Below are 15,452 nucleotides of genomic sequence, written 5' to 3' on the forward strand. Positions count from 1 at the left end.
TATATTTAATCAATACGCAAAAAAATAAGATTGAAGCTTAAACTTTTAAAAAATTCCTCTTTCAGTCTCTTATAACCCTTTTTAGCATTAAAAAGTAACCTATGTCCTATCTCAAGATCTAGACTTTAAATTTCATTTAAATCAGTTCAGAAGTTTTGGCTTTTAAGACAGACAGACAGAGTCACTTTCACTTTCATAATATTAGTAAGGTATTTATTAAATAAACTGACCCAAAAAAGCGTAAGAAAAAAAGCTTCATCGTTCTAGCTTCAAATATGACGAATTTCCATAAAAACTTTTATCTGCTATTTTATTTTACCCCTTGAATGGTGACAATGTGATATTTACAAATTTAAATGTCATATTTATTTATATGTAATAAACAGTTTAAACATTTCTTTAAATGCTTTTGAAAATTGGTAGTCCAGTTGGCCAATAACATAATAAAATTTTGTTAAATCAAAATAATAGATGTGATATTCTAAATTGCAAACTATCCCTCTACTTGCGCGAACCATATCTCTGACTCTACTGGCCAGAATGGAGAAACGCGTATTACGAACCTGAATAGCTCGGATGGAACGGTAGATGTTGTTTCTTCCAAGGAAATGTTGTTCATATGTATTGACAACATTTTTAATATTATATGTTGTTTTATTCTTCAAAAATATTAATAATATGTTCTTACGCTCTTGTCCAAGAGCAGGGTCATCAGTTATAGGCTATACCAGGATTATATTTATGTATTTATAAAATAAATTTACAGAGCAAACGTTTATTCATTTAAATTCATAAGGAGACAACGGATTGACAATAATCAGTTGCGCGCGCTGCTTATACAAATGACATATATGTTTATTTATGACATATGAGCGTTAATAAGTCGCATATCTAGTACAATACTGGTGTAATTCAGAAATTAAAAATTTTTGAAAATAGACTTAATAACACAATTATAAAGTAGACTTTCCAAAATATCTAATTTTTTAGTTAAGCCTTTATTATAATAAGTGTGTATTCAACCGCATAAAGATAACCTTGCATTACCATTTTCTACCCCTTACAACCCTTTTTTCGCATTAAAAAGTAGCCTATGTCCTTCCTCGGCGTCTAGACTATATGGGTACCAAATTTCATTTAAATCTGTTCAGTAGTTTTGGCGTGAAAGCGAGACAGACAGACAGACAGACAGACAGACAGACAGAGTTACTTTCGCATTTATAATATTAGTAAGGATAAAGAGCTAGTTGGTTTTAATAATCGCTCTTGTTGCTTGTTAATTGTAACACGATAATGAAACGGTATTATTAGTTTAAATTATGAATGAATGTTGGTATTTTTGAATAGGTAGAGATTGTATTAAATTTGTAGAAATTTATTCTTTTTTTTTTCTGACCGACTGACTTTTTGAAAGATAACATTTCTATGAGGGTCAATGCTACATTATTATTATATATGGTTATATTCAAAATTTCTTTAGGTATATAACAATAATTTAGGTGCAGAATTCTAAGGAATAATCACAATATTACTTCTTACATACATTTTATACAACTTTACATATGCGATATTATAAATAGAAATTACCTTTACTAATATTATAAACAGGAAATTTAGAGTTTTGTATGTTCATTTATTTATAGGTACCTAATTGATAAACGCAAAATAGTCGACTGATTTAAAAATATCTTTGACCTATAAAAAGCTGAGTAACTTGATATATGCGAAATTTTTTATAGTTTACTTGATGATAACGTTATCAGCGATTACAGGTTATATTCCACGCGGACAGTGTCACGTAATATAGTTAGTTTTCATATTAATTTAAAGCGGTGATCTAAATTATAATACTACTTACGTAATGAGATGATGAAAGCTCGCCCCTCATAAGTCCCCGATACAAACATACTATATTTAGTCGACTAAACAGCGTGACGTGTTAAGTCGAGTCGACACGGATAGAAGGGATGTCGGGTACGAACGGCTCGGTACGAATTCGCCACCTCTGGGACGTAGGAAAATGATTTTTGGGGCGAAAATACCCTCGAGGCTCGTTACTCGCTTTTCGCCATTTTTTGAAAACGATATTGTTGTCGCCCTAAACTAGGGGAGTGTAATGATGTAAGGATATACTTAAGCCTGCGTTACACAGTCCAATTTACTAGCTAAATGTAGTTTTAATTATATTGATGATTATATTATAGTAAGAGGTTAAAATTTCAAAAATTATTATTTTTTAATTGGTAACGTATAAATTTGCACATAATCTTAAAGAACAAAGCAAAATTCAAAATAATCTAACAGAGTCGGTAATAAAGTAATAAGTATATTTATTTCCACCCTCGCGGTTGTAATGTACCTACTTGTAAATTTACAAACACTGAAATTAATATGAATATGTTTAGATAGTCACAATTTTGTCTCATTATTTTCAATATTTAGGATTTGAGTAAATGAGCACAAAATTGTGAATTAGTGACTATCCAAAGATATTTAATATTAATTTTATTTATGTAAAAATTACTTCTATTCTAAAAGTAAATTGGAAGATAATAAGTATGGCACTCAATAAATATTTTAAATAAAAAAAAATAACGAAACAAATACATGCACATGTGACATATAGCGCCATATCAACTAGTTAGGACTACAGATACTAAATATCTAGGTGATATCTATTCAGTGTTAACAATAATATAAATGCATTTTCAAAAATTTTTATTAAACTATAAGAAGTAAAAAAGAAGTATTATATAGCTTGCGTTTATTGTACTGAATTATAAATAAATTTTGTGATGAAGTCTGATAATCACATCTATAGTACGTCACATATATAGGTACGAGGTACCACATGAAAAAAGTACAATACGAGATGCTTGATAGCAGAAATAGGTGACAAACAGCGCCATCTAGTCCTAAGTTAAGTAGAGCTTGTGTTATGGTTGCTGTATAATGGGTGTTGTATTATGGATCTAAACAGTCATTTTTTAGGAAATACATTGATAATATGCGCTAAGATACACAATATATAGAAAACATCCTGAACAATACAAACCACAAAATCATGAATACTAATTGTATACCGTGCAAAGAATCGAACCCATAACCGTCGGAAGTAAATCAGTGTACTAAACCACTAGACCACCGATCCCGTTAAACTAAGCTTACAAAGAAGTTCGTTAACTGCTTATAAGACACAACAAAGACGTGTGCCACTGCTTGTATCCACAGCCGACGCAATTATATTTTTTCATCTGCTAAACACCCCTCGATGCGTTCGTGAGAGATAATTTATAAAGCTGAAGAATATAGGTACATTTCATTAAATGCATACGCTTCATTAAATGTAAAGAAGACAACGCTCGGCTTGTTATTTTGCTTGTTGTTATATACTAACATAACATACTAACTGAACATATAAAATTTGACGTTCATGAGCGGCTAAAAGGTCCTTCATGATGATTTCTGATTATGATTTAGGTTTTTGATTTTAAAGATGCTACAATTAAATATTAATTCAATAATTTCTAGGGAAATTTAAAGAAAAATTTTATTCTAAACGGTTTTTTTGTTAAGTATTTCTGTACACATATAGATAGGGCTACCGAGTGTACCAAAATATAAAACCAAGCAAAGCTATGTCGATTACAAATATTATGGGTATATTTATTTGTGTAGGCATATATATCTTATTACACGAGTTCTATAATATATACCTAAGACTCAAACGTGTTATGAAGATGTAAATAGAGAAATCCAATACATTACGTTCGCCGTGGATTCAGTGAAAATAACAATGAAAAATTTGCCCCAAACTCGAAAGGAAGTGCACGCAAGCAGGCACCGACGCGTGAAAATATAATGGTTGGGTAATATTACAGTTTTCCTTGAATTGAGGGTTGAGGAGGGGGGGGGGGAGGTTGAGGAGGTGTTTCAGTGGGGGGGAGGTATAGGGCGGAGCCGCGTCCGCACTGGACAGTGTAACTGCCACTTAAGTAATCGAATATTGGCTGCTTCTTCCGTTATATCTATCCTTTCCTTATACACTTTGTATGAAATATAAAGTTGTATGTACTACCTATAATGAATGATTTTTTATTCCTCCAGTTTCTATTAAAAACACATTAATCATTAAAGTTATTCGATCAATTTATGGGAACAGGCTGATGGCCTACCTCATAGATTGTAGCAACCGTTTTCTATAGATATGAAAAGCCGCTCTTTCCTCATAAATATAATACATCTATCTGAGAGTTTATTTCCATTCCTTAGAAAATTCAAAATACAAGATTTTCTATTATTAATTAATTATTATTTTCATTATGTTGAAATTAATGTACTATTTAATTTATTCTATTTTTTTAATAAAAAAAAATCCATGTCATCCCAACTAGAAAAGAATAGAAAATCATTTATTCAAATAAACTTACATTGAAGTACTTTTGAAAAGTTATCATATTTTTTTTAATTTACTGTTCATTCGGAAAGCTGTCTCATCACAAGGAGAACGAGCAACTCACTGATTATGTAGCTTCTATACGTAATTTAAAATAACGTCAAATTATTTATTTTTAACATCCGTTTCAAACATAAAATCGAATCTTTCCTTTTTATAATGTTATTTAAGAAAACTAGGTATATTTTATATAACGTTGTTGGTTAAAGAGAATAATTCAAAATATAGAACCATTGGGAAGCCATGCCCCTACGACTGGCGACATAACAATAATATTTTACGATTAGAACAAGAACACCCATCCCCTATCCTCACCCGAGCGGCTTCCTGCTCCACCCACCACCTTGGGCCACTGATCGTATAATGAATTAAGTACCGATAGAACAACTAATTTCTTCTTAGATACAAACGAGGGAATATAAACCTTATCTCTTCGGTACGAAGTCCTTACTGGTTTGAAAGGTATATTTGCAAAATATCAAAGCGAAGTGAAGGCATTAGCAATTATAATGGCTACTGTCCTGTAAGTGCCTGCTCATTATGTAGCCTTCAAGATGTCCTTTATCGATTAATTGGTCGTGACGAAAGTGAAATTGGTATTTTAAAATGTGTTGCGGAACATAGACATATAAAACTTTCTTCATTAGTATTATGTTTAATGTGAATTTACTGAGATATGTTAAGAGTTATTTTCTCTGATTATGTAGCAGAGTTATAGTCTATAATATCAATTCTGACTTATGCTTATTCAAAAGTTATTTTAGTTTTCCACCATGAATGTTACGAAAGCACATATGTAAAATAAAGAGAAAACCTAAACGAATTTAAAAAAAGAATAAATAACAGTTTTATTAGCGACTCTATCTATCTATCTACCATTGTCTTTATTTGGTACTTATTTTGTAAAAAGTATAGGAGAAACTTAAATAACTGTAGGCATTATTTTTAAACCATTAGATACTTACATTCAATAACTTAAACCTTAACATTGTTTTAAGGAAATACGAGTACCTACAATAATTTACCGTAGTATACCTAGATATACTTACCTAGGTTCAAATTGAGCAATCCCAATTTTCAAAATGTCGCATAGAATTGCTACACTATCAGGGTTAGAATCTTAAAACTCTTTTTTTATATTTCATTGAATCTAATTTATTTTAATGGATTACTTTCTTCTTAAGTTAAATTGTAATACAAAATTATGACTACTGCGAACATTTATGAATAAGCGTTGGATAAATAAAAATCTCTTACATTGTACAAGGTTTTTTTTGTCACTAGAATGGTTAATGAACTGGCGATCCATTTCATGAAAAGTGCTAACCAACACCTAGAAACAGGCCTCCCACTTGGCAAAAGAAATGATTGAGATGGTAACTAAGGAGCCGGTGAAAATGTAAAGGCCAGCTGTGGCCAACAGTATTACAGTAGTCCGAAGAAAAATAAACATTTTGTAATGTCTATTAATCTCGGTGAAATAAGGATCATGCTGACGATGGTACCTCATAATGAATACCAAAAATACTAACTATCGGAAGATCCTAATACTGTTGCAACCCTGGATACTGCAATACCACGCGTTGGTAACCTGACACTCCCACAATTAGTGGCGTGTTTACACAACACTCGCTACATTTGTTACGCGTTCATCAGTTCGCATGTTCGAAGTGACAGCTCGTATTTCGAACTAATATAATGTGTCTAATATCCTACAAGGTACCTAATTTAAAGAATGGTAGGTATTAGGTATATCTATTGAATAGGAGATGGGGGCTCTCGTTATGCAATGAAGAGACACGGAAACTCTTGTGATATCTCAGGCAACATCCATTGCGTCAAGAATCGCCCTGAAGAGCTGTAGCAGCTGTACGCTCTAACAATGATCACGGTCTTTGGTCATGAACATGACAAGTTGAATTAAAAGAAATTGTTGATATAAAAGCAGGGGCAACACTCGGCATCAGACAGTGTCAGACACTGCGTGGTACATCCCATGTATCATATACTTTTTAACAAAGACTACATAGATATTAGGCTTACTAAACCTGTTATTCACTTCATACTGTATATCCTTAACAACAGACACAGATGTGAAAATATGCAATGAATTAAATACGCAATCAAGAAACTTGGACAACTATTAGCTGTCATCTGGTAGAATTAAAGATATGTTAGGTAGACAATAGTATAGAGTTTTAGATCTATGTACTCGTACATAGATCTACCCAATGGAATAGTTAAATTTAGAGAGGTATTCGCATGAAATTATTTCATACATGCACAGCACTTTAGAATATCTATACTTACTATATATATAATCAATCATCTCGATCTTAGAACCAGAGTACATACTTCCGCATTGGATTAGATATAGGTACCCATAATCTATATTGCTAACCATATATTTGAGTAATTAGATTAAGAACAGTAGCCGTTATTTGACACTAAAGGAACAGCCGAAATACGACACTGTCACAAATGAGCGACCGCAAAATTAATAATAATATAGTTACTGCTTGTTGTTACAAGCTGTCGCCACTTAACTTGTGTGTCATATGATCCGAATCACAAGCGTTACCGGTCACACTAATATACACTGTATTAGCTTGTAATAGGAGTTATGCAGGATACTACTTTGACGAGGCGGTAAAACAGACGATTTTAAACGTGTAACAGTCGGAAAACGTAGTTTCACTACAAATGTTTGTTGAAATCGAGAAGGTTGTTCAATGGCGGCAAGTTAATAACTTCTTGTCGCCTGTCAAAATTGATTTCATACACACTCGCTAGGTGGAAATACTTGTAAGTAAAAACTGATGATGTTTTTAGTGTAAATAAAAAAAATCATAATAAAAAAAATCTCTAATGGAGTGTATCTATTTTAGATATTAGAATAATGTTTTAACAAGAACTTCATTAAATAGTTTAAATACATTCTTTTTGGCAACATTTTAAGTGTCAAAAATGTGGATATTCCAGATAAAATTTAAAATGAGGATATTAGCAGATAATCTAGTTCCCGATTTAGTATTAGACCATAATATACCGTCTACTTACTAGAGTATTGAAGACACAAATTAAAGAAAATCGACACGGTCAAAAGGTTTTCGGCCAATGATGTCAATGGACAAGTAAAGTGAAATCTGGAAGTGCAGACGACTAGATAGATGCTAAAGGCGAATGCATTCAGAAGTCGATAGTAGAAATCTGATATGATAGATGTAGACCATTACAATTTTGTTATTTCTCCCACTGATATAGTTACCTGGTCTAAGTAATCATTGAGTCATTGTATAGCGTCACGACCAATGAAGTCATATACCATTGTGGTTAAAATTCACCATTCTGCGTAAATATCACAATCACCCCAATTTTCAAATTAAAAATGGCGGCGCCTAAACAATGCTTTGTAAACGGCCATCGCAGTTAACGTCATTGTTTTAGAAACAATAAAACAGCGCGGCCATGATGGCGAAATGTCAAATCTGCTCACGAATTCCTCCCTGCGGCGTTTCAAATATGGAATTCCCGCGTAGAAATGGCGGCGAAGGTAATTTTTACAAATGGCTGCCGGGCGGGGAGTCAGTCAGGTGGTTTGTTTTCTGCGGAGCGCTTTTCATAGCCTGCTAGGGTTGTAAAACACATATTAGGGCATGCCACTACAACAGTGTAAGCCACTTTCATCAGACTTGAGAGACATAACTACAACAACCATGTTTGGCTATCGCCATCTACATCAGAACACAGGTGTTAGTGACGTAATTATAAACACAGTACCCAGTTACATAGTGTTTGTCTCGACCTCTATAATTTGCATTTAGCAGAATATTTTCTAAAACCTTACGACCTAAGCAAAATTTTGACGGTTCCTTTAGAAGGTTTCATGTCGGATGGTTGGCAGACAGCTTTGGACCGAAGTTATGTAGATAGAGGGTTCAACTTTCGATAGCTAATAGACCGTTACCTATATGATTTATGGTTTTGGTTAGGTCGAGCGGCTGCGCGGTGACGTTTGGTGTTTGGCGGATTCATTACTGAAACAAAGCGGGGGGTGAGTGAAGCGGGGTGCAACTAGAGTGGAGGGGGGATGGCGCCACACGAGGGATATCTCCCCGCGTGATTCCCACATCCACCTTCTAGCCACTTTCCTAAATCACTCGCAAATGTTCTGCAAACTAGTATATGCACTTCGACGTACGTTCAATAGTTAGGTATACTACTTTATAAGCTAACGCTTGCATATATATAGGATCTTTCTCGAAAACATTTTTTCTACGTATATATATTTCATAGTTTTGAGGTTGTCTAGTGGTTTAGCACACTGCCTTATATCAATGGTCGCGGATTCGATTCTTCGCACGATACAATCATTTTGTATTTCTAAGTATGTTTGTTTGTATCGGTCTGGGTGTTTTCTATATAAAATATGTATTTAAAAAAAAGTATTTATTTATACCAGTTGTCTAGTACCCATAATAAAATCTGTACTAAGGACTAGATGACGCTGTGGTAATTTGAGTTATTATTATTAGGTATATAGTTTCAAGATGATCTCTGAAAACAAACGAATAAAACATTTCTTGATTGTCTGGTATTTTGTAAAACTCATAATTGTATAACAACTGACCTGTGAGATGCGGCTGTGAGGTGGGACTGTAGGGTGACTTGATTTGTGGGAATCCTGTGGACAAAGAATTACATTAATTAAGCGACAACAATTAAGTACGTTTCCTACAGGAATTCCAATTTAAAACTGCTCGCTGCTTGGCGTGATTTAAGCTGCCCTCGTCGGGACCGACGTAAGGCATTCCGCACAATGCCCGATTTGAAGCTACTCTTTATATTAGATGGTAATAAACAGCTTTTCGAGAAGTAGATTTTGCAGAAAGTCCTCTGCAGTATACTCACTTGTACTGTGACTGCACATTAAGTTGCTTTATAAGTTTGTTTCGGTCGAAGTATGAGATATGGTAGTAGAGTTATAGAGTATGGAGGTGTAGGATGTTAGTCCTTCAGAAGGTTAACATATCGCTTTTTTTTCAAAAATGGTATCAGATTCAAAGTAAAATAGTTTCAGTTTTTTTTTGCGTTGTGGCCCTTTGACATTTAATCAGCGATAGATGTACTCCATATGTGTTACCGCATATACAGGCATCATGTGATGATGTCCACGGTTCTGCTGAATACCTTATGTAGGCAATGATTGCCACTTACTATAAGGCGGGCCGCTTGCTTGCCATTACAATTGGGTACATGAAACATGCAGTAAATTAATTATATTAGATGTTAATGAATGGGTTTGAATAAGTAATAATCCATATTATTTTTTTCTTTTGTCGTTTTTATGTTGTATTTTATTGTTATTTTATTTTTGTAAGAATTATTATTTCATTACCTAAATAAAATCTCAAATTTATAAGTAGTAATTAGTTAAAATAATTTATCAACGAATATTTAGCATCTGGAGAGAATATACTATAGGTCGTCAAGTAAGGCTATGCTTATAATTTTTTATTGCACAGTTTGTTATCTAATAATACAATTTTCTTAAAGTTTCTAAAAGTAAATATAGGCACAGTAGAAACTTATGACAAGATTTTATATTTAAAGAAAAAGTACTAGTTAATTAAATTTTAAAATTAACCGTCAAGGTTTACAAAAGCCTTATCCGCTGTAACTAAAGAGAGGATCTATCCGGTTGTGTGAAACGAGCGGTACATTCGGGTAATATCGTTATTCAGAATTGTTACTTAGAAATTGTGAAACCTTTAATATTTAAGAAGCTATATTAAATACTAATAAGAGCTCATGATAATCCTTTAAAATAAATAGATCTATTAATACAATATTGTTTATATGAATGTAAAATGCCAAACAAATAGAGGACCCACTATCGAATGTGATATGACCTGCAACACGACAGAAGTTGATGACACAGAGAACTTTGTACGATGATTTATTATATTTTTACACACTTTTTATAAAAAAAAGCGACTACATAAAAACCTAAAAACAGACGTCGTATTCTATTAGTAAAGCAAATAAACCAACAATACATCTTAGTGAATAGCCATTGAAAGCGGAAAACAAAAAATAAAAGCTTGTAAAAATCGAATAGGGACAAATCAAATCAAATTTCGCGAACGATAGACAATACTGCGAGACAATCGGTGAAACCTGAGGACGGAGCGGCTGCCGAGATTTCGGTGGAACATCTACTAGTAGGTAAGTACAACAAATTGGGTCGGCAGCCTGAGTTTTTTTCATATTATTCTAATGCTGTTGGTCGTAGCTAGCCTTTACAACGTCACGGGACGAATGCAGCCTGATTACGAGCTGATTTGTAGAAGCCTACATGATAGATACTACGGTTACGTATAAATTGTAAAAGTGAGTTTAATTTGCACATAAAGAATGATAGCACACCGTTGACTTCATTGGTTTAGCACTTGACTTCTACACCTTCCCCTCTGGTACGGCAAAATCGTTGTTAATTCCTAGTGAATTCGCCACCATTGTCTAACTGACTTGACTTGCTCATTCCTAATTTCCTCCTATGGTACCCCGCCTGAGTGGGTATACAGCATACATTCCATAGACATTAAAAAAGCAGATAGGGCAGATAGAGCTTCAGATAATCATCATCATCATCTGCTTCTATCTAATCCCGCTTCAGATAATATGGACAAGTTAATATATATATATATTGTCAAGCAAACTTCCAAGAGACTAATAATGGAAAAATTCTATCGATACCTAGATTATGTCTCCATGCATACACGAGAATCTCATTTACTACTGAGGCAACTATGATAAGTACTTAAGAATCTTATTTAAACATAGTTTTTTTATACCACATAGGTGGCGAAAAATTGTATCTTTTAGACCTCTTATACATTTTTCAGATATATACAGCAACTACAAGAGAATTCTACTTAATTTCTATTCTGTTCTATAATATCAGCAATATTATTCTAACAAGAAATGAGTCGGTAGTAATGCAATTTTAACAATACTAAGAAAGGGAACTATAATGAGAGTTAAACGTTTCCTCAATTATGTAGAGTGTAAGATAAATAAACTGCAATACATAGCCGCTCGTCAACCATTGTTATGGTGCGGAAATGAGAGGTAACGTGTTCAATTCCGTAGTGTGAATATAGAAAGTTGTGTTGTCTTGGCGTAACATTATAATACGATTCGGAAACAATTTCATGCACTACACTCTGACATTGCAACTGTACAAACAATCGAATAAAACAGTCACCTACTCATATTTCCTTTTTAATACAATTGTCAGGTTTCTACGGTTTATATCTATTGTTTTTTTATATATTTAGGTTAACAAACAATAACACATTGTTATACCTAATGCTTAAAGCTATTTTGTTAAAAATATTTGTAGTAAATATGGCACTCACATCGTTTATTAAAAATGTATATAATATTAGGGTATACTTAAGGTGCGTCGCAATACTCTTGTATACATACATTATCTAGATATTATTGATGTTTATTATTTTAATAAAAAAAAAATTATTTTCAATATAAAATAATAATTTTACATGGTGTCCATCTTATATGTCCGTCCCGTACAAAATTGTAAATACCTAGTAGTAATTGGCTTATAAAATTATTATTTAAAAAATGGTTTGCAAAATAATTACAGTTGTTACTATTCCATAATAAATATACAAAATGCAATTTTAAATTACACTACCTCAAAAAAAGGACGGTATAATTATGAATTAAATAAAATGTAAGATTAATATCTAATTATTCCTACCAAATATATGACAAAAATATAAAGTACCTATAATAAATAAAATTATTACATTTACGTTATTTACATACATACATCACTAAGGGACTCATATCAATAATATATCAAACTTAAAATACAATTTATACATTTTTACTATAGTTATTATAATACCAACATCTACCAAATTTTCATGAAATACATTAAACTATAATCTTCTTTTAGCATTATGCGCTATCCTACAACATCCTAAAGCGATACATTAAAAAAAGGTTACAAAAAAGGTGACAATAGTTTGAGGTAAACAATACGTAAAGAGGCTTACACACTAGCGCCGTACTCGAGCTACTCGGCATCATTGTCCCGACATGCGACAGTGGCCCACTTAGCGCCGAGTCAAGCGTCCCGATCATTGGGAACATCTCCGTTGACACGGTCACCTTTGTTGGCGTGGATTTACAGTTCATTTACGATGGGCTAACAGGTTAACACATGCTGAATTTAAAAGAATTACGTATTAAATATGTATATATAAAATTAATGAATATTATTTTCAATAATTAAATACGGAATGATATATACAAGATTTTTTTAGATAAATATCCGTCGTTGTTAGATCTATCTTCGTGTATAATTTCATTAAAATCCGTTCAATCATTAATAGTATAAAAGTTAATAAATAAACAGATTTCGCATTTATAATATGATATTATAAGTAAATCAAATTCAATAAGTGATGTAGGTATGCTAAATCTAACCCAACACAAACACAATAGCATAATTCAATATGTCTTAATAATATTTTAAGTATTATATTAAAGAAGAGAAATAATAGAGCTTTCTCAATATAATTGTGAGAGTTAATCAAAATTACTTGATCATCAATAATAACATAATATTTATATGTCAATTACACGTTGTATCGACACGAATTAATGTTTGTACATGAAAGAATATAAATGATTTATCTTAATAAGAGATCAGAAGAGTCCTATTAACAATTTGTATCAAATTACTTTCGTTTAATTAATAGAAACGTTATTGTAACGGATTTAATTGAGCGTCCTCTCAATCGACCTGTCACGGCACGTCATGTAAATAAGACTTAACAAGGACTTGGATTCATAAATGTGAATATCACGATGAGAATAGTCTTTTTTTCACACTAATGTCGGCCATTAATTGATTAATTTGAAGTTGTTTTGTTGAGGTATGTTAGATATTTTATTTATTTATTAACCGTCATTAGCGATTTCGTCTTTTATTTTTGAGATAAAAGACTTTAATAATTCATTTAAACCTGTGAAATTATAACAGTAATACATTTGACTGCCAACAACTGCATTAATTAATAAAAATGAAGTTTCGCGCCCATTTCCAGAAAAAAAGGTATTTAAATAAAAATTTTGTTCAATAACATACTTTATTTTTTTAAGTAGTTAATAATATATAATATTCGGAAAACTGTTGTTTTAAATTAAATAAATAAAAAAATACTAATTAATTAATGTATGTTACAAGCAGTTAGCGCGTTACCAGGTTAAGTAGCTGTTCGAGGCGGGAAAAAATCGCGACGCGTACCGTGGCAGCCATCTTATGTAAACGTCACATTATGATTCCGGACACGTCCGTCCGCTTGCTCTCGTACCGCAGTTGGTTTATTGTTACATGCACTAGGACCAAGTACACTACATGTTATATTATTTAGTAACCAATCTTTTTACTAATTTATAATAATAATACCATTTATTTAGTTAGAAGATTCTCATACTTATATACGTACGATGATTATTCCGTATGAAATAGTCAGATTAATTTACATTAAAAAGGTACCTATAATATATTTTTAATGCAACTTACTATGAATATATGCAGGGGTTAATAATAACTATAATATTTTATTTCGAGTTTTAATTCTCTTGGACTAGAATTAGGAGGCTTTTCTTTTTATTGAAGGTACTATAAGTAGAAGCCAGTAGAAGCTTAAACTTTGGAAATAACGTAACATAAGTACTTTAAGTTATTCCCAAAGTTCATCTTAAAACATCCAAAGGATGAAAAAGATAGGTTACTTATTATTTCTTCGTCACCACACGAAGAGATATGATAGCAATAAATTAATATTCAATCGACACGAAGGGTGAGTTAATTGAAGTCAGGTCTGTCAAACTGAACTTGTAATCCTACAAGAATGCGTTGCATTCGCTACTAACCATTAATTCCAGAGCTCTACAATCGGTCGAACTATCCCTGACACGTTAAACTTTTGTACCAATGTCGGGTGGAGAAGAAGGTCAAAGTATAATGGCAGTTATAATACCGTGTAATGCGCGAAGCTATTTCAATTACCGGGACTGGTAGGTGGTTGCGTGCCCTTCGCATTTTGTCGGCTAATCCGGCAACAAAAGAGTTCTCATAATTCGAGAAGCAGCTAAATCGCGATTCTAATTGAAATTTTATTGCCGGTTTGAATAGACTCTTAAATTAGACCAAACTAAGTCTCGTTTTGGTCTACAGACAGGTTACTATGGTATCAAAATATTGGCAGACAATAAAATACTTATTTTTAACTATGCTGGTGATGTAGCGGTTTAGTAGCAGATTCGAATTGGTATAAAAATGTAATATACGATATAATAAAAATGTAATATAATCTAATTATCTACCTATATTTTTTAATATTCGTTTTCTATCTATATCACATGTCCTCCATTATAGTGCAACTAAAAACCAGAGGTATGTTCCAATATTGGACATACCATGAAACTGAGTAGAATCATATTTCTTTTGTTTTCTTATCTCTTAGTTTCTTGTTTTTGTAAGTTTTATACACATTTGTGGGCACATCACCGAGAATTGATTTTTCATTTACGTGCCCTCTACATCTGTATAGTCGTGGATTATGTATATAATTACGGAAAGAAAGATGTGTTGATTTTCACTGCTCTAGTATTATAAAATAAACGCGGCCTACATTTTTGCATAGTCATGACCAGTAATAGTGAATAAGCGCCTACTCTATGTCGAGGTTACAGAGAACAATAAGATCCTATACAAACACAGGAACACTTCTATGAAGATGAAATCACAAAAAAATATATAATTATGTTCAATAACATGCAAATTCCAGGACAAAAAACTGCTAATGACGCCTTGTATGGCAACACAAGCTGATTTATCTACTAAACAAATATATGGATTCTATAGAAAAGTTAAAGGTGGCAGACACAA

General features: G+C 32.4%; 1 protein-coding gene across 3 annotated transcripts in view; it reads right to left on the reverse strand.

The window, feature by feature from the left end:
* LOC131840889 (visual system homeobox 2-like) overlaps nucleotides 1–15,452 on the reverse strand; it is a 90,723-nt gene that overhangs the window by 58,087 nt on the left and 17,184 nt on the right. For all 3 annotated transcript variants that reach the window (XM_059189087.1, XM_059189086.1, XM_059189084.1), the window contains exon 2: nucleotides 9,087–9,140. In XM_059189087.1, the coding sequence (XP_059045070.1) occupies nucleotides 9,087–9,140 (54 nt within the window). The remainder of the gene's footprint in view (nucleotides 1–9,086; nucleotides 9,141–15,452) is intronic.

This window comes from Achroia grisella, unplaced genomic scaffold (genome assembly GCF_030625045.1).
Source record: "Achroia grisella isolate CSIRO2021 unplaced genomic scaffold, CSIRO_AGI_Agris_v1 utg152, whole genome shotgun sequence".
Taxonomy (NCBI): domain Eukaryota; kingdom Metazoa; phylum Arthropoda; class Insecta; order Lepidoptera; family Pyralidae; genus Achroia; species Achroia grisella.